This window comes from Xyrauchen texanus, chromosome 48, assembly GCF_025860055.1.
Source record: "Xyrauchen texanus isolate HMW12.3.18 chromosome 48, RBS_HiC_50CHRs, whole genome shotgun sequence".
Classification (NCBI taxonomy): domain Eukaryota; kingdom Metazoa; phylum Chordata; class Actinopteri; order Cypriniformes; family Catostomidae; genus Xyrauchen; species Xyrauchen texanus.
In genome coordinates this window covers 13452943-13478230 of record NC_068323.1, presented here as the reverse complement: position 1 = coordinate 13478230, position 25288 = coordinate 13452943, and the positions used below count along the sequence as shown (strand labels likewise).

Genomic DNA, 25288 nt, shown 5'->3' with positions numbered 1-25288 from the left:
CCCTTTAAAAGATTATTAATACAATATTATAGTTGTTTTATAGTTACATGTTTTATACCCACCATGTTTTATATTGTTGGGTGCCTGTATGAGCTTTTCCATCTATGATTTTGTGGTTACATTTCTTTTAATTTATCTTTGAAGTAATAAAAACGATATTAAGAAAACATGTTTACAAGAGATCTTTATTTACATTCTGGCAAAACATTTTAATCCACAATTTACACATAAAACTGACTTTAGAGTTTGCAAGATGGGCAATTTCATGCAATACAAGTTACATTATTATTTGCATGGATTTATCAGGAATTGATTTATGTAATGCATTCAAGATGCAAGCATGAAGAGTCCAAGAGCACAACTGCAGCCATTCAACTCTCGTTTCGTAGCAAAGACAATGGTAGAGATATCAATGCACATTGCACCAGAGGATATTCCTGGAAAAGTTATAGTCTCCCTGAGACCAACCAGACAGTTGAAGAGAGGACAGAAGCTAACTGGAGGCCAACACATTTTTAGCACCATATTCATCCCTGTTTCCTACCTTGCCTCTGAAAATATGATGGAACAGCATAGACAATGAAAGACCAAAGGTTGATTTAACTAGATGTGTTACAAAATTACAAAGGTTTAGATAAAGTTCTTCAAGTTACAAATGTATGACTCAGCATCACTTGGAAGTGAGATGGTCTGGGATAACAAACATGATTTTAACATGATTTTCAAGCTTATGCTTTGCATGTCACAATATGCTTAACTTTTGTCAAACGAAATAATGGTGATGAGAGTTACCTGATCTCTGGTTTCTTCTACGCCTCACGACTAATAGAAAATAGGTTCTGCTGTTTATGACAAATCTTAACACACTTACAGTACATATTGTACTATCTTCAGTCCCTAATGTCAGGTGTTAGGAGATTTAGCAACTTTTCTTTGCAAATTACACTCAACTGGAATTTTGCAACTGTATTTTGTGTAAACACTACATGGCATTATTTTCTTAAAGACACTCTTGGTTTCTTCAATACATTCTCACTGGTACATTAATTAATATATTCAGGATTATTCAGATGAATCAACATCGTTTCTTCATGGGTTGTTGTAATAAGTTAATGTTTCTTTGAAGATTTACATTTTTATTCCATAATGTTGTTTATATTTTACCCACATTGGGCCAGGTGTAAATCTCTTGATACAAAGACAATAAAATTGTATCTATTAAAACATGCGGTCTAATCCTTAAACCCAATTAACTTGCTGCTTTAAAATTCTTCACTAGCCTGTGTTGGTTAAAAGCATAAAGGATTAGACAAATCAAAGCATAGTGTGGGGACAAATTACCATAATGAAATCCTATTAGCAATGCTACCTATGACACAAAGTTTTTTTTATATAATTGTTGTCCGTAGTTATTTCTGGAAAGAGTTAAAATACTGCAACTGATTTATGTTGCATTGTCAGCTGGCAAAATATGCATCAAGGTTGCTTTTGCCGCTTTTCCTATGTGTCTTTTGCATAGCAAGATGCCCATATTTCTTAGCGCTATGTGCTTAGGTGCTGTTTACCAAGGGGTATTATTTGAACAACATTTTTTACAGACCTATGGTTGATTGGCTCATAACATAGGATATTTTAGTTAGGGCTCTCAAGTCATTATTGGAACATGATATTGCACATTAAGAGACAGACAAAGACCCACAAGAAACATTATACAATTAATTTACCCTAATAACGAGACATCAATCACTGTGATGTATACATTAAATTTCAAATCAAAACAAAACTTATAATTAGGCCAGCCATAACTGTTATAAAGATTGCAGAAATGAATTGGCCATGCTGTGCTTGAAGTTAAGGGCCATTGTATAATTTTTGTTAACGTCTTACCACAGGTTTGTTTAGTCTACCTTGACGATCTGTTCTGTTAAGGGATGCTATTCTTGGCTGGGGTCAGTTGTGCTTTGGCAGACCAGTGACTGGCTAAATCACAACAGGAATAGAACTGTGTAAAAAGTTGGTTGAGACTGAAAGGGCATCTGTCCTGCCTTGAGTCTGGTTCATTGCATCTAGCAGAGTTCTCTCACGTACATGTGTCATTGACAAAAGCAGAAATTAGCAGTTATCAGATCTGATCTCAACCCACACAGACTTTTCTCAATCACGTTTTCTAATATCAGTGGAAGACAATGGTCAATTTAGAAGAATTTGTCAATAGTTAAAGACATATTTGGCTTGTTTAGCTGCACATAAAGGAAGTGAGTTTTGATATCAAAATAAATAACATCTTCTTGGATGAGGCATGTCAAGTATTTACCCAAACCATACACAAATTTCTTATTTAATTAAGTAAACTTTGAATAGGACAGTTCTCCATACACAAAAAGCAGGAGTTTAAATGTTTTCAGATAAATCAGGTAAAGATTTCGATCAGTTAAATTTTTGATTCCCATGGCAGGTTTTGTGAGTCAATTTTCTTAATTCTCTTCAACCCCAAAGACCTACACGAGGAAAACAAGCATAAATATTACATTCATAAAAGATAAACATATTAGTTTCTGAGTGCAGAGAACTCACCTAAAGGAAGATCTACTGTCTTCGTTGGGTCCTAGTAGCAGGTCTTCTTCTGTTAGTATTCGTGGGTCTGCGGTTCTGGCTCCTGCCCTGTTGGCCAAAGGGATAGGCCACCATTTGAGTTGACCCTCTTCTGACTTGCAGTCCCTGGGACTCCCTCATCTCTCGAGCCATCTGTGTTAGTGTTAGACCAGGATTTGTTTGCAGGCGTTGGAATAAACTCTCACGATTCACTGTTCGTTTGGGGCAAGTGAAAGTCAGTGCCACTCCAGAATCTGACTTCATCTCCCTGGAGAAGCCATCTGAGGTACCATCAAAGCAGCGGCCAATGGCGATCTCTTTGGAAACTCGTGGGTTTTGGTCTGTAACAGTGTATATTCCGTAGTTGTGTCCGAGAGGATCAACAGGCGCTAACATATTAAAGGTGTGAGACTCATTGTTCTGAACAACAGGAGGATGCTTTATCAGATACTCTTGCAAGAGGCTGTTGATTCCTATCCGACGACAATTGCCTTGTGGAATAACAGAAATGAGTGATCTGTCAGCCATACCTTGATCAAAAAGCATTCCGCTGCACTTAAACTCAAGACAAGCAGCAGAGGTGTTAGAATGGTGCAAGTCACGGGTGCTGCGAATGTCTCTAATCCCATACAACTGACCTCTGGTTTGAGGATGAGTGCCACCAAGGTTTCTTGACCTTACCATGACTTCTGTAGCTCCATGAATCTTAACTTTGATGTAGCAAGCCCTGTACTCCTGTGGATTTGGCCACCAGGAGAGGTAGTCCCCAGTCCATGAAGTGAGGTCACTCTCCTGAAATGGTATCACGTTGTATTCGTATTTATCTTTTTCGACACGAAAGAAGCGGAAGTGGTTAGCATCAACAGGTGCATTTTCACATGCAATTAAACTCTGGTAAGTATATATTGGTCCATTTGTTTCATCTAAATTATTTGAGTTTGGTTTTGCTAAGTTAATTCGGAAAGCTGTTTTTTTAAGTGCCGGATCATCATGATCTGAGCGCTGGTAATCTAACTTTCCCAAGTATGGCTGAGAGACACCAATAATATTTGGGTTCATTTTTGGTGAAGAGGGGGCTGCTTCCAGTTCCTCGCCCCCCATTATAGCTGTGACATAAGCAGTGTATGCATCAGGCCTCTGAGCATCACAGAAGGCTGGCAAACAAGCACCATTTGGTCCTGTTATCACACTGTCGAAGCGACCCCAAGCCCTTGGGTTTGATGAGTAGCCAGGCTTTGGCTCCAGGTTTATCAAGTTTATAACCACTCCTTCCAGTTGCTCAGTGGGCAGGAACTTGTCACTCATGTATGTCCGCACCTTGACATAACAGCGCCGATTTTCAGGCACGTCAAGATTGAACAACCTACGTTCCCTTATTTCCATATTCCCTATCAGGAAGGTGCGCTCCTCTCTTTTGTTCCTCCCTCTGCCAGCAACTGTAGCTTGTGTAGGGTAAAAGTTACTTTCTTCCTCCCAAATGCCTGTGTCTGGATTGAGGGACCAGAGTTTCATTGTAGGGATATGCTCCTGCATTTTGACATGCTCTGTATCAAGAAGAACTTGGACTCCTCCATTTCCTAGAACCTCCTGGTTTGCCTCATCTCGGAAATCAACTGAAAACATTCCATACGTTCTCAGAGGAAGCATTTCTCCCTCATCGTCCACAAAGTTGAGATCACCAGGGGCTGCAGCAGCCGTGGTGATGTTTCGTGGGTCAAGGAATGTGACACTGGCCTTCACGGTCCCTTCATACAATTCCCCGGTGTTTTTGTGGAAAGAGTTTGGAGGTATGACCAGTTGACCAATAGGGTCCTCGTCTTTTATTTCACCCAGATAAATGGTGTTGGTTTCTCCAGCATTGATGTCAATAGGTTCTTGCTTTCTCATTACTTTTACATCATGATAGACTGCACCTCCTCTCTTGTCAAAGATGAATACCTTGACTGAATCAATAAATTTTTCAGAGGGGTCCACAAAGTTTACCACAAGTCGTTGCGTGTCTGGTGACACCTGAATTGTGAAGCCACCCTGATATCCTGTGGTACCTATCCGCTCTTTGCCTATGTAAATATGTCCAAAGCGCAAGGGTTCATTGTTGTCTGATGCAACCACCCTGCCCCGGACGAGGACTTTGGGCTCTGCACAGTTCTGGCAGCCACACTCACTCACAACCTTGATAGGCAGAGCGTACCGGCCACAGTTGATCTCTCTGGCCTTCATTTGTTTGACCCCACAGCAATAAACAGATCCATCTCTGCAACGCATATCGAAGTCCAGTGTCCCAGGACATTTGTTGTGTGGACAGCGACCTGCATTGTAAAACTTGGAGTCTGTTCCAGGCTGCATGCAGTCTAGTGGCAGTTTGATCAGGTGAGTGTCAGGTGTAGAGTTGCATGCTGGTGTTCCTTTTTCTGTGAAATATGACATTTGAAGTCAGTGAGATACATTTTCCATGCATACAGATGGACATTCATTCAGGACTCACAGCCAAAGACATTACATACCACTTTGTCTAAAGCCAAAATAATAAATGTTTCCTCTGATATAAGGTGTATCAAATAATTATAGGGATGGATAGATCATTTTGAACCCAAATGAAGCTGCATCACTGAACTGTACGTAAAGGGTGACTGATGACATGGCAAAATATTGGTTCTGATGAAAAATGTGGAGACAGTTCAGTGTCTCCAAATTAACATTTCCAGTCTTTATTGTCACATTACCACTCCATTGTAAATGCTTCTCATTTATTCATAAGAACACTGTTTTCCCTTTCAAATTACATTTATTCGAGAAAGCAGCCATGTAATCTTATTTGAGGTTGTTGAAATTTAATTTATGGAAATCTCTCCAACTGTAGCTGTTGTTTAAATGCAATACAAAACACATTAATCATCCTCCATTAAGAAACATGCTGTGACAGGTGCTAGTGTGTTTCATTCACCAAAGCACATTTCTTATGCCAAAATGATTAAGAACTTGAGAAATTCTGCAGAATAAATCTAGAGCTAATTGCTTTAGCACACTTTTTGGCAGACTATATCTGACAATCTATATCCAGGATAACAAGCATCATGGGAATTCTTCAATGTGTAGTTTTGTGTGCAAATGTGGAAATGCATACTTGTCTGAGGATTAAAATAACAGGAGGATTTATTGACAGGCTTGGATTTCACTTTAATATGGAGCGCTCTGAACTGGTGGGGTTTAATGATTTTAGTTCACTACGATGTCATGCCAGTCATACCTTGTTTAGAATGTGGTTATTTCTACCAACCTAAACATAATAAAATATTGTACCCCACATGTCACTAGACATTAGAGACCTTAATATTTAATCAGTATTTAATGGGGTTATTTTCCTCAGTATTTAATGGGGTTATTTTTCTTTTTTAATGACATATCCCTGTTGACAGCTAAAATGGTTCTGTACTTACTGAAAACAGTGAGTAGGGCTGAAGTAGACTTGATGCTGCCTGTCAAACTACTTGCTTTGCAGTGATATTGGCCTGACTGCTCTGGTTTCAGGTCACGCAATATCAAATCTTCGTCATACTTGTATATTGTGCGGTTCAATAAGGTTCCATTGTAGTACCTTCAGATGAAACAAATTCATATTTTATGTTACTGTGGCAATATTTCCAGTTGTGAGCAAATGTATTTATTAACTTCATTGTTTCTTTACCAGTAATATTTGTCAGGTTTAGGTGTTCCTGTTGCTCTACAGCAAAGGGTTGCACGTTGTCCCTCATAACGTACTTTTTCTTCAGGATGCTTAACAATATATGGCTTCTCTGTAAAACAGGAATCAACAATGCAACAGCTTAGAAAATCCAACACAGTTAGGTCTGCTAGGTAAAATGCTTTTGAAATAATTATGAGTGATTCCAGTTTCTGTAGCTTTAGTTATTTTTATCTCCCTTATAACTGCTTCTAGATAGTCTATGTATATGAACTTGTTGCTAGGACTTTCTACATTTGGTTTGCTAACCTTTTGCAATAAGGTATATTCATTAACATTAGGCAAGGCAAGTTTATTTATATAGCACATTTCATACCCAATGGCAATTCAAAGTGCTTTACGTATAAATGCTTAAGAAAATACAAGATAAAATAAATGTTTGTTAATGCAAGAGTTAACATGAAGTAACAATGAGCAATTTAACCACAATTTAAAATGTTTATGTTAATTTTACATTAAAATATGTATACAGCATGTTAACATTAGTTAATAAAATATGGATTAACATGAACAAACAATTGACGAATTAACATTTACCAAGATTAGTAAATGCTGTAAAAAATACTAAATAAAAAGGCATTCATTGTTACTTCATGAGACCCAATGCATTAAATAATATTAATGAATATAACCTTATTGCAAAGTGTTACCTTTAGTTCTTTTAATGTACTTACCCGAGGACCGTAAGACAGCCTGTACCCAAAGTGCCTCGGTGTTGTTGATGGCAACAGGCACAGTGACTGGAGCAAATTTCTCCTTGCTGATGACCACTTGGGTCTGAGGGCTGGAACACAGTCCAGCAATCTTGAACTGACCCTTGGCATCAGTGTGTGCTCGGATGATTTTAGGTTGGCTAGCCAGAGCCACTGTGGCACCAGCCACTGGAACACCTGTAACACTGAAGACTTCTCCGTCTAATGTCTGTCCCTCACAGATGCAGTAGTTGCAGTCGTCGCTGGGACTTCCCCCGGGACAAATGCGCTTGCACACCACTGTGAAAAATGCAAGTACAGAAACCTTTATAAAGTTTATTAGGGTGTTCTTCCATAAGAATGGGGAAAAATACAAAATACAAAATGGAGACTTCCATTTCCATGTCTACTGCCATAAAAAGAGTCTGCCACAGTACCTGGACATGCATCTCCACACTTCTGGACCTCTATAGGTCGTCCTGCACACTGGATCTTAGTTGTGGATCTGTGACAGGTCCTTCTTCTTGTCCTGCGACCCTTCTCACAGGTCACAGAGCAAGCACTCCATGGACCCCATTGACTCCACATGGCTGTTTAGTCAAGAATTTGGAAGAAAATTGTGATGAACAAACAGTTCTGACACCATATGCATTACATCACCCTGTCTAGCTAAACCATGTCAGGTTGGCAAACTGTATTCTGAAGGGTTGCATTGATTTTATGATCAAAGACAACAGAGTTCTGAACATACATAAACATGTTTGGGCTTAGCCAGCTAATTGGGCACCACATGTGTCATGTAAATGTCAGCGGGAAGTGATCACTTGCGAGAATCACGAGTGAAAAATAAGCCTCAATTCAAGTGTTGATTCAAGTGTCAAATATTGCCAATTGATTCAGACATACAACAAATTCAAACATTTGATCATATTTGATATGAAGAGCACAAAACGAGCCTGTGACATCTCTCTGCTGTCTAATAATCTGGCGCTATCCAAACCATTTGTAAAAAATTCCAAGCTCAAACCAGCCTAAACTGGTTTGCTGGTCTTAGCTGGTCACCCAGCCTGGTCTGGTTTGCTGGATTTAGGAGGGCTTATGGCTATCTTGAATTGCTTGACCATCTTAAACAAGCTAAGACCATCAAACCATTTTGGTCTAGGAATGTATTTATTTTGTAGCAGGGAATCTAGTGAAACCAAAATTGGTGAAGGCAAGCAAATGCATGTTTTATCAAATTAATTTGATTAATTCATTATAAGAATGGAAATGATATCTCTTGCCGTATTAACCTCGACATGGTGGGGTCGAACACTCTGTCCTTTCAATATGAGGCCCCACACAGATGGGCGAAAGTAGCAAAGGCAGAGGTTGTGTGCTCATACACTTCCTCTGACGGAGTTGAATGCCAACATCATTACAGGCGGTGGCAGAGCAAGGCGCCCATGTGCTCCACTCAGTCCAGAACGAGTGAACTTAAGAAACAAAAAGCAACAATATTTAGAAATTCAATCTAACTTCTCCATAATGCAGTAACACATTGTTCGAAATCAGGTGTCTCAAGGGGGTCCAACACCAGACGATCAGTGTTATACCACGTCACATGACAGGAAGAACAAAGCACAGATATTGCACATAGAATGTGTCGTTCTGTACATTCGAGCTCAAGTTTGAAGTCAGCTACAGATGAGAGTCCAGATGAGTGAGTTTTGACTTAACACTCTCTCCCAATAAAGATAAATAATTTTTATGGAATAATAAATTGTTAATGGATGTTAACATTCAAATGATTATGTTGTTAAATCTGGTTACACTGAACAATCTCTGTATTCTCAGTAGCTATGCAGAAGAAGTACAAGCTGCATAGTAACTATATAGCTAGCTAATATTAGCTAGCTAGCCCGACTAGGAATGTTAAACAAACAGGCAATTCTATATATTTGTATCTACCTAAAAGCCGTTTTTGGGTCAGTGAGTTGTAACTGAACATTATGTCGTTAAATCTGGTTATATTTTACAAGTTTGTATTCACTGTAGCTATACAGTTGAACTACAAGTTACATAGTAAGAATCTATTTAGTTTGCTAATGTAAGCTAGCTAGCCTGACTGGGAATGTTAACCATACAGGCTATGCAATATGTTTGTATCTATCTAAAAGCTATTTTAGGTCAAATATAATTGAAAACTAGAGGTGAAGAAGAATTTTGAGCAGCCCCCTAAGTCGTAGCTGAGCGCCACCTTAACCAGTGGACGCAGTATGCAATGTTTACGGTATGGCGGTAACAGTATGCAAACTTTCACATAAAACAATGGTTTTTACATTTTAGGATACAGCATGTTGTCTGTCTGTCATGTGTGCGACACCATTTAGATTATTGAGCAAAAGCGGTAATCCAATAAGAAAACTTTGAAGCTATTGTTCTCAGTTTCAGTGTTTGCCGTAGTTATTGTGTTTGGCTTTGCAGGGCATCGTAAAGTGTTGTAAACTATTATGTTTTAATGCATACTGTACGTCTCCATCTGGAATACAGTTCTCTACTTTGATGGACTGTCTCTTGACTACTTGTACCTGGTGGACATTGGAATCGCACATGGTAGTTGGAACAACTGCGTCCATATGGCTGCTCCTTATTGATGCACCAGAAACCCTTCTCCAGGTTGGAATGTACCACCTCCCCTGTATCCGCTGCTGTTACCCAGTCTGTGGTACGAGCCTCCATGGCTACTGGTCGTGCACAGACCCTTTCCCGGTAGTAGAAGCGAATGGCTTCTAACCTCTCGTAGTCGCCATTTCCTCCCGGATGGTCAATGTTGAACCAGGATGTCCACTCTGTCATGCCTGTTTCACCCAGAACAAAGATGAAAGTGAGATGTGAGACATTTTACAAGAACAGTCTGCTGTTGCCAATGGCTCCATGATGTGCACCTAAGAAAATGAGCAATCTTTTTCCAAGAGTTGGATCCTTGGATTATATCAAATCTCTACCCCAATTTGCATGCCATTTCCTCAGTTTACTTTATTCAGATCGGTCCAGCTCTCTGCATTGCATTAACAGAATACAATCCATCTCTCACAAAACAGCTTATTGCTTCATGTCAAGCTCTTCCCATGGGAGGTATGAATTGGATGACTTTATTTAAGGAAAATGGAGTTGTCGGAACTGTCACGTACGTACAACTTCTTTTTTTCCCAATTAAGAGCATGTGTAACCTAATTGACATATCAGTGTCTTACTGTTTCAGCATTATATCACCAATACTTTATGCCTATATTGGCTCGCATTTAATAGAGACAGATGACTCAGATTATATTATAACTCTGAACTTCTTTTTTATCATCACAAAGGAATGCGGTTTGATCTAATAAAACACCACAAATTAGTTGATTGCATAAAGAGAGCATGATTATTTAACCATAACTACCTGCGGTCTTTGGTTCGAAGAGGCTGTTGTAAGCCAACTTTCTGCTCCTGTCTGTTTGGTTTAACCTCCGAAGATTTGAACTGTCCCAGATTGGTCCTGTGGGATGGCAACATTTATTACACTGCACTCAACACAAAAGGTGCTACCAAAGGAAGACTGGCTGCTTAATAGATTAACAAAATCTACAAGGAACACTGACCTCCTTAGAGACTAACTAAATTTTGACATAAAATTGGAACATTGGAAATAAGACTTTGTTGTTTGATCTATTAAAGTGCAATATAATTTGCAATGTAATGGATCAGCACAACTTATTCCTTTCACTTTCCTTAGGTTGCACACGTGTCTTTGAATGTGATCGGAAAATCTTGCTTGACTTCGCAGTCAATGGAATGTGTGCAAAAGACATTTAATATTTAAGTGCTGCCCCATGGGTGTGTGTTTTTGTGTGTGTCTGTGCTCTAAGCATTGGTGCCACCATTGAATCCAAGTGGAATGACTGGCCTACTTTTATCAGCTCAGCGTCCAGCATTATCTACAACCAATTTGGTTACACCAAGCAGTTTTGTGTGTGCACCTGTTATCTGACATTGGTATTGGCCTAAGGAGGACACATTTGGTTTCTGCACCTTATGATTGCTTTTCATTTAGCAACCAATTGTTTGGTTGTAGGCTGTCTGAGTGGACTGGGAAATATGTCAAATATTTATGATATATTGCGATGATTTAGCCAGCGATATAAAATACATTCAGATATTCGTAATGAAGCTATTATTTTAATGCATATTTTAATGCCCTTGATACATTTTGGGATACATCCTTTCCTTATCTTGCAACTTGTGAGTGTGTGAGCATAAAGACAGAGATGTTTTAACAGCATCTGGTTCAAACTTAAATTGCAAGAATGCCATTAGAGTTGGTAAGTTTGACTTATTTCCATGATTCAATTCAAACTGTCCATTTCACTGAATGAATGATAATGATGATTATTATTGATTGTGTTGGAGAATATGCCTTGGTTATTTTACATTAATTTTAACTGTATTTCTTTCTTTCATTACATTTTTTTAATCTACTTGGCAACAATGGTGTTAAAATCATGCAAAACTGTTAATATGGCAATGATTTTACTGCTCTTTTTATTGGGTCATTACATTTCCTAAATAAAACATCTTTGATTAATTTCAATATCACAACATTTCTAGTGACCTGTGAATGAGAGCATTGAGATTAAGCATATCTGATTTAAACTTCAAGAATACAATTAGAGGGAAGTTTATTGCTACGCTTTGTTATATTAGATTTAATATATATTATCAACAAAGCCTGAATGATTTTATATTAGATTTTACTTTAGATCTTGCATTAAACATTTTTAATTTACTGAAATTATGGAAAAAAATCATCCTAGCCATTACAGAGCAAATGTGGTCTGCTTCACCATTTTCAGTCACTTTCACGAGTTCTATACAATATAGTAAGAAGTAAAGTCTAAGCTTTCAAGAAATGTTATAATCTTTTCCTCTAAATCATTAAATGTTAACTGGTCATAATTACTTAATTTACTTTTTGCTTTAGTGAATAAAACTGAACATGTGTCTTTAGGACAAAATGCAGGTCACAAATACATAAATATCAAGATATTCAATATATCAAATGTCATCAAAATACTGAAAAGGTGCCCTGGGTAGCTCAGGGGTAAACACGTTGGCTAACACTCCTGAAGTTCGCTAGTTCAAATTCCAGGGCATGCTGAGTGACTCCAGAGCAACCAAATTGGCCCAGTTGCTAGGGAGGGTAGAGTAACAGGGGTGACTCTTCTTGATAGCTATAATGTGGTTAGCTCTCAGTGAGGCGCGTGATGAGTTGTGCATGGATGCCGCGGTGGATGGTGTGAAGCCTCCACGTGTGCTATATCTCTGCAGTAACGCGCTCAACAAGCCACGTGATAAGATGTGTGGGTTGACAGTCTCAGACGCGAAGGCAGCTGAGATTCTTCCTCTGTCACCTGGATTGAGGTGAGTCACGAGGATTTAGAGCACATTTGGAATTGGGCATTCCAAATTGGGGGAAAAAAAGAGTGAAGAAATATTTAGATTTTTTTAGCTGTCTCACCCAAACCTATTATCTGCACCACATCCATTCTCAAAGCTAATCTGAAAAGCTGGAGACACTTACAGGCCAGGGCCCCAGAGGAAAGGAAAGAGTAATAGGGACAAACACATGGTGCCTCATGCTTTCTAGATGAGACATAACCAGAAGATGCACACCCATTGCCACATGTGGATCTGACTGTCCTGTCTTCCATAAGTAAATCCTTGAACCGCTTTGGAGAACATGCTTGAACACATTTCTCAGAGAGTACTGTGATAAGGAAATCTGTTCATGGGGCAGTGGTGGCTCAGTGGTTGAGGCTCAGGGTTACTGACCAGAAGGTCAGGGGTTCAAGCCCCAGCACCACCAAGATGCCACTGTTGGGCCCTTGAGCAAGGCACTTAACTTCAGGTTGCTCCGGGAGGATTGTCCCTGTAATAACTGCACTGTAAGTCGCTTTGGATAAAAGCATCTGCCAAATGCATAAATGTAAATGTCATGATCTGAGGGATTCATTCGCCAATGCCATTTTTTCCAGGGGTGACTTGTTTAGCAGATGTGTCCTAACATCCTCAAGTAGAAATAGTACAGAGTCTTGACAGTGAATTGTTACTGGCATTACTCGAAGCATACACACTGAAGCGCTTATCTGTGGCTGACATGTCAGTCACCGTAGAAGCTATGCAGGACTTCCTCCAAGCCACCATTAGCTGTGATTATATCCCTCTCAAATACGGCATTGATTTTCCCTTGCAGGTCAACCTGAAATAACCCTTGTCATTCCCAAAGGTTAGTTCGCAGAACTCAAGAATATCATTGATTTACTTATACACTTGTACTGATGTAGAGCCTGCAGCACTATGATGCTTTTAAGCTTTTAAAGCTTTTTTTGTTTCAGAGCTTTATAAGCTCTGAAACAACATTTTTACTCAATTGACGGATAGGTTTAGGACTGGGGTTTACATTCGGGGTAGTTCTAATAAAATATGCATTCTGTATCACATAATTTAGAACTAAAAATACAACTGACTTTACAACTAACTTTTGGTGCCAATCTGTGGACATTTTACCCAGAAACTGGAGCTCACATGTGCCTATACGCAAGGGCGTGGCCTCCCTCAAAACAAGCTTTGTCACCCCAACTCAGACTGTTAAAATGTCACAGCTAGCATACTGGAGATGCTGATGTAAACACAGAGATGGTGCACAATGGCTTAACCTGTTCGTGTCGTATATGTTCACAGCCCCCCCACCACTGTGATGATTGCCAGGGCACAGCAAAATGGTACGCCCCAAGGCCCCGGACTACCTTAATACAGCCCTTGTTGCCACCCCTTATTCTGCCTAACTTTTCCAAAGTTAATGGTACTAGACAGCATTTTCCGGTGAAGGAAAAAGCAGTTCCAGTGTGGATGAGAGGCGTAAATGTAACTACATGCATGTATTTTCTACTGAAAAAGTATTACAGGGGATGTAGCATAATTCCCAATAACTATCACCCTGTCCATTCTATTCCAAGGCAGAAGAACTATGTGTTTAGAATAGAACAGTCCCTGACCTCAAAGAAATCTTGTAATATCAACACTCAGTTACAGAGAATTTCTAAGTTCAGGTGTGTAAAAATGATTTACTTTACAGTGGAAACAATCAGTTAACAACCGCTAAAAATATGCAACCACCTATTAGGAGCGCATCAGTGTCCTCCTAACATAGACTTACACTCTGCCCTCACATAACAAACAGTTCATGCCAAGTTTATTTTGGGAGATGACTCTCACACAAGAGGGGTGGATTTAACTTGGTTGAGCAATTCTGTGATTATTTTGTACCCATATGTTTGCCAGGGTTTTTATCCCAGTTTTTACAATATCCAGTAGTCAAACATACAATAACAGTCTGTGCCCTTTTAATAAGACATTCCCCTTTTTTAATGTGTGTTTGGGGTATTGCTGCCCTAGCCAGAAGCTAATCAAAATATAGTCTAGGTTTGGGTTTTAATAAAAGCTCTGTATCAAAGAGGTAGCCAAGTGGTTAGCGCACATGCTCCAGACATGTCAATACAAGCCGCTCGGGAGCTGTAAGTTCCAATCCAATTCCCGCTGTCCTTTGCAGCTAACAAATTTATGTTCTTAAAACATTTTGTAAATGTTACATTGTGGTTGTGGGAACACGAACATTTTCAGTTTTCTAAATGTGAGTGAGGTTAGCATAACATTCCTTATAAAAATGTAATTTGCCAAAATGAAAGTTTTGGAGTGGCCTAGTCAAAGTCCTGCCTTGAACCTGATTGAGATGCGGTAGCAGAACCTTAAACAGGCAGTTCATGCTCGAAAACCCTCCAATGTGGCTGAACTAAAGAAGTTTTACTAAGAAGAGTGGGCCAAAATTCCACCACAGCGTTGTGAAAGACTAATCGCCAGCTATCGGAAATGCTTGGATGCAGTTGTTGCTGCTAAAGAGGCACAACCAGCTATTAAGTTTGAGGGGGCAATTTAATTTAAAGAGTGTATGAACAATATCGTGCTAGCTTTTATCAAATACTACTAACAACTACATATTTTCCATTAATGTTAAGTTGTTGAAACTTTGTTTTGTGGGTTCTCCTTGTTTTGCGGGTTCTCCAAGGACCACATCAACAAAATCATTGCCAAACATTAGCTGGCATTAGCACTGTCCTTTCTCTGAAATGTCTGAAAGTTTGTTAAATGTTCCAGAACTCTTCCAAAAAGGAAACGTATTTAACATTTCAGCATGTTATGTAATCCCTTCAGAGCAAACTTACACTGACTAAGTGCTATGGTGCTGACAAATCCAGAAAAATACTGAGACGTCTTTAACATGTTTAACGCACAGTGTATGAGCTTGCAAACAAGTAGGCATTTGTTAGAAATCACAAGCATTTAATTTAAGAAGGCACTGTGCCCGGCAGTGGTCTCAAAATTGCATTCCACATCCCATCATGTTTTAATGAATGCAAACGAAAGCTCCAAAGTGATTTTTTTTGTGTATGTTTATCCTGCATCGGCAAACATGTGGAAGTAGTTTTGTGCATCTGGCACATGTCCTGGCTGAGTTGTGCTCGAATGGATGACTCGGATGGTGAGTTCTCTCTGATTGGGTTGAGAAAAAGATTAGGAGCCACTGACTGAATGTTCCGTAGCCTCACGGGTTGCATCTGTGCTCCATTATTCTACTGGACTTGTCTATAGTCACTGAATTGTAATGAAAGCTCAGTCAGATTTGTGTGTTTAAATTGATTTGGGATGTTTAGTTTCCTTTGCCTTTGAACTGTTTTACCGTATTATAATATGATGATAAGTGTCAGTGGTGGAGCTTGCCTTTTTGGTATGTGAGTGCAAGTGAGAAAGCTTGGGATGGGTACAAATTCCAGAAATGGGATAAGTCTGTATCTAAAGACAAAATCAATGGAAAAATGCCTGAAATTGCCAGTGACACATTGATTTATTCACCTAAAGCTATTTTCCCAAATAATATCACTATATATTCATGTAAATCTGGCCATGTGTGCACAGAATTGAAGCTCCTCTATAAGTGCTAGTGTTAATAGAGGGACCGTTCCCACACAATGAATTTTTGTGTCCATGCATCCATCCGTTTTCATTTTTTTCTATGTAAACATACTTTAGATGAATGTCTTTGACAATTTCGCAATCGAGACACTTTTGATACATTCATAGCATTGCATCTAACTTATCTTAGTGCAAGAACGCATTCGGTCTGACTGGCCCCTAAAGTTGGTCTCTGTTGCCATTTTTTGGGGGAGTTTAAATGTATCAAAAGGCCAAATACACCCAGACTAATAACAGAGGAACACTGTAAGCACACCGTCTGCTATCAGGCAGCAACAACTTCACGGATGAGAAATATTGAAATACTTCTGAATTGAGGTATGTAACATTTTGCTTGTAGAATTTGATCCCTCTTTCCTAATTTCTCGTTCTTTTGCACATCAACACAACAGAGATTGAGGTACTAGGCTGCTGAACTTGAGCTGAATCTGAAAAATAAATAGTTCGAATAGAGCAGATTAGAGAGAGGTAATATTTACTTTTGTGTGCTGAAAATGGCTTCGCTGTGCCCTGGATGAAACTGGCATGGAGACACAAACTTGCAGCTCATTACCGGATGACTGAGCGACATCTGGTTATTTAAAACCAGATTTTAGACGCAGAAGTTTAAAGCCTTGACTTAGACCTCAGCAATGTCAGGCACTATTTTCCATGATATGGGTTCCTCACGACGGCAGCTTTCTACTCATGTTTGGAAACAGGTAATAAATTCTGTAGAGACGGAGGTGGACCGGAGACCAGGGGGAAATGACAGTATATAGACAGCGGTGAGACCAGGAGATTAATAAAACGGTGGTGCTCCAAATTTCAATCTTGGTCGGTGGGCTGGCGTCCAGTATTTTCTGACTGTCAGTCAATCATAATTAATTCCTCCATAGTCAAACTGTACTTTCCAAAGCTGTGGTTTTGAAAGTGATGTTGGGACAGTATTCAGAATCTGAATTTGTTTATACAAACACTTTGCAGAAAAAGCTTATAATGCAGTTTGTACCGCATTCACTATTTTTAATTATAGAGTGCATGCATATGTAACTTTGGCAGTTTCTTAAAAGTCAAACAGCACGAGGTATGACATCACAATAAGATACAGCACCATTCCCACTTTAGATTTGATTAGTAACAAATAGATAATTTGAATGCTGAAGCATTGAATTTGAAGTAGCATTATTAATATTATTTTCTAATTTGTCAGTTCATATCCATTGATATACTGACTCAGGAAACAGAATCAGTCACACAAATGTTCTGTAGTCAAAAATAGTCAGATTTACAAAAGATTACTCTAGCCATGTAAGTTGAAACAGTACTGTGCTTCATGGAGTGAAACAATCATTCCCTCGATCTGTTTTAGTAAGTCCCAAAAGTGCTGACAGCTGTATCCAATCTGCTACATAATATTGAATTAATCACATTCATACATGTTGTCATAAAGACATAAATAGATTATTGAAAGTACATTACCTTGTGCAATGGACACAATAAAGAAGGAGGACAGCACCAATGTCACCACTGAGAAGTCCCACATAGTGCCACTTTCATTTAAGGGCAGCTGTTGGTGAAACAAAACAATCCAATAAAGAAATAAAGAAACAGAAAATAGATATAGTTTGAACAAGTTCTTGGGCTACTTGACAGGAAAGCCTAAACAATGAATTTGTTTTCCCTGTCCTTCAAAACTAGTCTGACAGAGTTCCGTGAAGTTCCCAGAGTTTTAAAAGACGGGATGGAGTGAAAAGGGGTCCAACCCAGCCCCCTCCTGCTCACCATTGGCCAGTGTGCTAACATCTGTGTCTTCATATCATTCCAGAAGATGAAAAAGAAACAGGCAGATGTAGGAGAAAGGTGAATGTTCCATCAGAAAAATTTTATGTTTGCATTTTTAATCAAGCCAGCCTACATTACTCTGGATCTGTGTGCTTAAACAGGACAATAAACCATATTTGTGTGTTTTATTATGTTCTGGGCAGGCATGTTAGTTGAAATAAATGTCAGTGTGACTATGAATTAAGTAGTCAGGGTTTACCTGATGAAAATAGATGATTTCAATTTAAACTTATCAATACATTGCACAATTGAACGTTTAGAACATTTTAGGAATGCCCCTCTCCTCAACAGTATGACTCTATAGTTTGAGGTGACAGTGATGTGGCGCACCTGTTTCAAAACTAAACAGGCACATGGGTAGTTGACATGAAATACCTTTGTAATGTTGCCGTGTCTTGTGGTGTGACATGTTATACTGCACCTAAACCTATTTTAAAACCGCATTTTACTTGTTCTTTCCTAATTGTTATGATTGCAGCTTTACATGCAGACCATATTAATGGACAGACTACATGCTATATTTGTTCTTTAAAATCTATATTTGTCACACCACAGGGCCATTTAAAATATATATTTATATATGTACAATGCTGTGAATTTTTTTTTCCTGATTTCTTCTATTTTTGTGTATTTTTCAGACAAAATTTTCTTAGAACCTTTTTAGAACAAACGAGATATAACATAAAATAAAGGCAACCTGAGTAAACACAAAATACAGTTTTCCAATGTGTGTATAGACACTACCAGTCAAACGTTTTTAAACACTTGACTGAAATGATCTCATGATCTTAAAAATCTTTTAATCTGAAGGCGTTAGCTTAAATGTTTGAAATTAGTTTTGTAGACAAAAATATTTTTGAAATTGATGACTTTGACCACATAATAAAGAAAAGCAGCCAAGAAGTGACCAACATAGATGGGAACTCCTTCAATACTGTTTAAAAAGCATCCCAGGGTGATACCTCAAGAAGTTGGTTGAGAAAATGTCAAGAGTTCATGTCTGCAAATTCTAGGCAAAGGGTGACAACTGTGAAGATGCTAAAGTATAACACAGTTTTGATTTATTTTGGATTTTGTTTAGTCACAACATAATTCCCATAATTCCATTTATGTTATTCCATAGTTTTGATGACTTTACTATTATTCTAAAATGTGAAAAAAAAAAAGAAACAAAAAATGTATATATATATATATATATATATATATATATATATATATATATATATGGAATTTTGGCCCACTCTTCTTAGTAAAACTGCTTTTGTTCAGCCACATTGGGGGGTTTTCGAGCATGAACTGCCCGTTTAAGTTCCTGCCACAGCATCTCAATCGGGTTCAAGGCAGGACTTTGACTAGGCCACTCCAAAACTTTCATTTAGCTTCTTTTGAGCCATTCAGAGGTGGACTTACTCCTATTTACTCCTTACTCCAGTTGCGTTTGAGCTTCAACTCATGGACAGATGACTGTACGTTCTCCTTAAGGATTTGCAAGTCGTCTTCACCCTGAAGCAGCAAAGCGTCCCCACACCATCACACCATGCTAGACTGTAGGTATGATGTTCTTTTTGCCAGATGTAACGGGACCCCTGTCTTCCAAACAGTTCTACTTTCGACTCATCAGTCCACAGAACATTCTCCCAAAAAGCTTTGTGGATCATCAAGGTGTGTTTTGGCAAAATTCACACGAGCCTTAAAGTTCTTCTGGATTAGCAATGGTTTTCACTACTTTTCTGTGGATGTCGTTTTTGGCCAGTGTTTTTCTGATAAAGGAGTCATGAAGAGTGACCTTTATTGATGCGAGAGAGGCCTGCAGGATGTTGTCCTTTGCTTTTTTGTGACTTCCTGGATGAGTCGTCGCTGTGCTCCTGGAGAACTTTTGGAAGGTCAGCCACTTCTGGGAAGGTTCACTACTGTGCCACATTTTCTCAATTTAGAGATAATGGCTCTCACTGCGGTTCTTTGAAGTCCCAGAGCCTTTAAAATAGTTTTGTAACCCGTCCCAGACTGATGTATTTCAATCACCTTTTTCCTCATGATTTCTGGAATTTCTTTCAACCTTGGCATAGTGTGCTACTGGATGAGACCTTTTAGCCAAGTTCATGCTGCTGAAAAAGTTCTATTTAGGTGTTGATTTGATTGAACAGGACTGGTAGTATTCAGGCCTGGGTGTGTCTAGTCCTGCTGAACCCCATTATGAATGCTGTTTCATAGATTTTGGGATTTAGTAACTAAAGGGACAAAGAATTTTTCATACAGGCCCAGTTGGTGTTGGAAGTTTCGAAGTGGAGCTGCCACGGATCTGATTATTGGTCCAGCACATCCCATACATGCTCAATCGGATTGAGATCTGGGGAATTTGTAGGCCAGGGGCAACACCTTGAACTCTTCATCATATTCTTTAAAAAAAAAAATCATATATATATATACACACACACACACACACACACACACTCATAGTTCTGGAAAAAGACCACTGCAAATTATTTAGCAATTTATAGGTATGTGTTATGAACATGTTTGTTTTATTCTATAAATTACTGACAACATTTCAAAATCCCAAATACAATTTTTGTCATTTAGAGCATTTATTTACAGAAAATGACAACAGGTCAAAATAACAAAAAAGATGCAGTGTTCTCTGACCACGAATAATGCAAAGAAAACAAGTTCAAATACATTTATAAACAACACAATATTAATGTTTTAACTTAGGTAGAGTTCAGAAATCAATATTTGGTGGAATAATCCTGATTTTCAATCAATGCTTTCATGCATCTTGGTATGCTCTCTACCAGTCTTTCACATCGCTGTTGGGTGACTTTACGCCACTCCAGGCGCAAAAATTGAAGCATCTCTGCTTTGTTTGATGGCTTGTGGCCATCCATCTTCCTCTTGATCACATTCCAGAAGTTTTCAATGGGATTCAGGTCTGGAGATTGGGCTGGCCATGACATGGTCTTGATCCAGTGGTCCTCCATTCACACCTTGATTGACCTGGCTATGTGGTATGTAGCATTGTCCTGCAGGAAAGCATTGTCAGAGCAGAAGGATGTTTTCTTCCAGGATAATCTTGTACATGGCTTGATTTATGCATCTTTCACAAAGACGAATCTGCCCAATTCCAGCCTTGGTGAAGCACTCACAGATCATCACCGATAGAATAAAACCAGAATGTTAATTTTACTCAAACACAGCCACGGTCCGTGCATTTTAAGTCTAGGCTTTTAGTGCGATTCATGCCATTAAGAAAACACAGTTTTACATTGAATTTGACACCATATGCTTATCATACATTTAAATTTAGTTTCGTCAGGGTACACAGTTACTTTCCAAAACTTGATCCAACACTAAATGCTCCAGCAGCCTAATTTACACTTAGAAAACTCCTGATGTTGCTTTAACAATGCAAAAAACACTTACCAATTTACTTGAAGTGAAAATCACCAAAGTGAAATTCCTCCTTTACTTTTTTATTAATCAATCGCATGATCATTCAGAAAATCTCAGGTTTTTAAATCCATAAGGCTCTCTTTCTCAACGGCAATACCAGCAGTGATGACAGCTGACTCGTCAGCATCTCGCGCTCTTCGCTTTCAAATTACGTACATCACTTAAAGTGTGATTGCATCACTTAAGGCCAGCTAGAAGGCTTGAACTCGGACATATACTAAAGACCTCACCCACCAAGAATTATAAATCAATCTGATTGGCTGATGAAACTGACAACCCTGACTTTAGATGCCCATTCATCTGACGGCCACTCCGCGACGATGCCATTTTTACCTAGCGCTAGTGCGGATGCATCGAGTATAAACCGGCTTAAGGAGCTCGGCTTCGGGCATGCGATTTGTAAAACAGTTGTAACACTTTGCTTGTAAGCATCGAGGAATACATTATGATTGGGTAAACTTTTAGTTTTTTGCAATTTGTTTTTGATGAGTTAGGAGAGTAAAGCAGTTGAAAATACCTAGGCAAAAAGGTGAATGCGAATGAAAGGATGAAAATATATGTAATTATTAGGCATGTTATGCCAGCAGAGAAGGCTCTGCTGGCCCTGAGAATTCACCACTGATCTGACACATACTTATGAACAGAAAATCCAGAAAAACTGATAGTTTTCAGTGGTCTCTTCATTTTTTCCAGAGCTGTGTGCATGTGTTTATGTGTGTGTGTATATATATATATATATTCATGTTGATAAAATAAAAGGTCCATTTACTGTACATGTAATTGGTCAGATATCCACATAGTGTTATAATTGAAGTTGTAAACAACCAAATGGTTACATTTCTAATGAATTGCCCAAAGCAATCTCTTTCACAGACTCTGACTCACAATACCCATTTTGCATTCATTTGTATAATTTATGGCTTAATTAAATTTTCGTTTGTGTACAGTTTGTCAATAGTAGGTTCGCTTATAGTGCATTTCTCCATCTTTACCAACCACAGAGCGCAAGATGTATACGTTGCCATGGAGGAAAGTGTCGTCATTTGGCCATTTAACCATAGTTCCACACTAAAAGCTTATGTGCTTGTGCAAAGCAGAACTTTGAAGTCTAACACACAGTTCATGAGCAATGGTAATCGTGTTTGACCATTTGTAAATATTCCCATGCATGCAACATGTACAGTACTGTTCCGCTGTCCAAGATCATAACACACACATCCATGATGGGGAGATTTGAGGTTGCTTGCCAATCCATGGTGCCGTCCAACAAGTTATTTTGACTGTTTGAAAGCATTGCCTTGGGAATATGTGGTAATAAATGAGTTTTCATGGACTGACTAAAGACAAGTTATTGAATATATTTAAAGATCTGAAATCACGAAGATGTTAGATTATAGGGAATTGTGGTATCGAAACAGGACAAACAGCCAAATTTACTGCAATTATTTTTCCCCTCATTCCGTCCCAGTCTAAACAGATTTTCATATTTTCCTTTGTCACCGTATTGAGTGCATATGGCTGCCTTTTACTCCTGTGGGGTTCTCCATGCATGTTTAAAGACAATAAAAGTACTTTTGGAATTCAGGGAGGTGGATATATATGTAGAATGTTTATTGGCTGATTAAGAAATGTCCCCATTTCAAAATAAGCCTGCTTATTGTAAACTTTAATTTCAGATGACTTCATGTAAACCTTTTGGTGAATATCGGAGTTTATGCTATGTCCTGAAATAGCCTATAATGCATAAGTGATGAATCATTATATTGTTTTGGTATTCCTGTCTGTAACTGTTGTCATTTTAGACAGAAACATTCCTTTTTATCGGCCACACAGTTTCCTGATTTTTTAATACATCTCATATCTATGCCACCTCTTGTTCCCAAATATTAGCTAATGGGCTAATAGTTTGTCTATCCAAGAACTGGCTAAATAATAATATCTGTGGGCTTTAAAGATCCGTCTGGCTTTGAATGTCCAACATTTTAATTTTTAAGTAATAGTTTACGCATAAATGTAACATTTTTAATAATTTACTCATTTTGCTCTAAACCCATATGACTTTTTATTAACTGCATAGAGAACAATGTTTATATGTAGATCATTTAATTTTTCCAGTTCTCGAAATTCATACAACCTTGAAGAACTAAGAAAAAACGTGCACATGAACAATGTAGATTAAAAACAAAACGATATACACATACATGTTCTTCAGCCTCAGACTATTGTAGACTATACAACTTTTCCAAACAAAGTACATTTGAATCGAATTGTATTGGATTAACATTCCAGTGGAAAAGCATTGATTTGGTAGGTGTTGTACACATTAGACAGGAGGCACTATCAGGGTAATGCACTTTGTATATATATCCAACATTTAAAAGAAAATATTTATATGTATTGAGCAATATTGTATATTTGCAAATTGAGAACTCAATGGTTGAATGAATGACATGAATGTTGAACATATAAAAAAATTCTGCAGCTTTAGTTCATCACTGTAAACCCATCTCATCTAAACTAGCCAAAGTATCTAATCAATAATATTATTTGTCAGTAACAGAATGCCACAGGACAATCTATAAAATACAAAAGGGTCAAAACATCCTTTTTTTATTATTCAAAATACAGATTTTTTTTTTATATATAAATTGCTACAGTTCTATAACACATTCTGTGCCTGGGAATTCAGGCAGATTCAGTTCGTATTTCTTCTGAATGTCATAGGGTAGGAATCGTCCTGCCAGAAAATGCTTTCCCGTGAAACCCGCTGCGCACTTTTTGGGGGCTGTCAAGGAGATGAGAACTTCTGGATTTATTCCATCTTTGCCGGATACATCCACATCCCAACCTTCAGAAGAAAGAGACAAGAAGTTCTTTTTATCCATTTTCACCACAACAAGCCATTATGTATTGCTAAAACATAACTATGTTCCCAGATTCTTCCAGATAAGAGGTGGAAATCTGGCTCGTAGTGTTGTCATCTGGAGGCAAGTAAAAAAAAAAAAATGAAATATGTCAGCCATCAGCTGCCATTTTTAAAAGAGGTCTCTACATGTAATGGTTATGAGTTTTCTTTTTGTTTGATATTTTGTATTTTATGCAAACACTTCCAGTCCAGGACAACTAATTTGCACATAAAGGTCTATAGTCAAGGCATTTATCTAATTAGTTGGTGCCAATGATGGGATTTCATCATTTAAATCCTCTTGGCGGTACTACTAAACCATTGCTCAGCAATGTAATGATTATTTTGCATAATTTCAAGAATGTACCAACAATTTCTTGTTGTTTTCTATCTAGTATTAGCTATAGGTATTGGTCATCACAATGAGGTGATTCTAATGTTAATTCTTTAGGAGACGTGTGTAGATTTTTTCAATTTTAAAAATACAATTTCCTATCCCAACATAATATGCAGAGACAACTGCCATTGTAAGCCATTCGTAAGTTGATTCCACTGGAAAGTGTATCTCTGTGTGATAAACTGTGTTCCGGAACGACTCTGCAATATTGGAATAGTGTTGTGCAAATTACATTCCGCTCATAATTTGTGAGTGCATTTGAGCCTTTTCCTGAGCTGCATAATTCCTTTAGTGAATCGAGCATTTGAAAATAAACAGCGTTTTTACAGGCCAATATTCATTCTTAGAAATTATGCTCATAGTAAATAATAATGTAAATGAACATTTTGTAGGATGTGAACATATGTGGATTGTACATACGTTTAGCTGTCATGGATAACACATTATGTTCAGTGCGTAATTTTTTTTTATAAAATATGAATCCATTGTTACTGACATTTTATTGAAACAAGTCATCAAATTTGTTTTGGTTGTTCTGTTAGCATCTTTCTAGTGTGCACTGAAGAATTCTAATGAGT

The 25288-nt window shown here is 38.2% G+C and overlaps 2 protein-coding genes across 3 annotated transcripts in view; both read right to left on the bottom strand.

Annotated features, from left to right (window-relative positions):
* Positions 1-174: 174 nt before the first annotated feature.
* Positions 175-17821, bottom strand: LOC127639973 (cartilage intermediate layer protein 1-like). Of its 2 annotated transcripts, XM_052122335.1 has the most exons (10): positions 17596-17821; positions 10451-10546; positions 9597-9866; positions 8319-8501; positions 7464-7616; positions 7009-7326; positions 6278-6386; positions 6030-6187; positions 2575-5003; positions 175-2498 (listed from the first exon to the last, which is right to left on the bottom strand). In XM_052122335.1, the coding sequence occupies exons 1-9, from the start codon at positions 17657-17659 to the stop codon at positions 2587-2589; spliced, it is 3768 nt and encodes a 1255-aa protein (XP_051978295.1). In that variant the 5' UTR covers positions 17660-17821; the 3' UTR covers positions 175-2498; positions 2575-2586. The 2 variants fall into 2 exon arrangements, with proteins under 2 accessions (XP_051978295.1, XP_051978296.1); XM_052122336.1 differs by lacking the exon at positions 10451-10546.
* A 5668-nt stretch (positions 17822-23489) lies between these two features.
* The window catches only part of LOC127639934 (yjeF N-terminal domain-containing 3-like), a 42647-nt gene continuing 40848 nt past the window's right edge, over positions 23490-25288 (bottom strand). Inside the window, exon 6 of the mRNA XM_052122278.1 lies at positions 23490-24256. Within this exon, the coding sequence (XP_051978238.1) occupies positions 24060-24256 (197 nt within the window). The 3' untranslated portion in view covers positions 23490-24059. The remainder of the gene's footprint in view (positions 24257-25288) is intronic.

Bases quoted from the DNA above. Each gene is read 5' to 3' on its own strand.
- LOC127639973 (XM_052122335.1), bottom strand. From the start codon at position 17,659: ATGTGGGACTTCTCAGTGGTGACATTGGTGCTGTCCTCCTTCTTTATT. The intron at 10,547-17,595 runs GTAATGTACTTT...GCCATCCCACAG, and splicing joins TATTGTGTCCATTGCACAAG to GACCAATCTGGGACAGTTCA. The intron at 6,188-6,277 runs GTAAAGAAACAA...TTTCATCTGAAG, and splicing joins AAACCTGACAAATATTACTG to GTACTACAATGGAACCTTAT.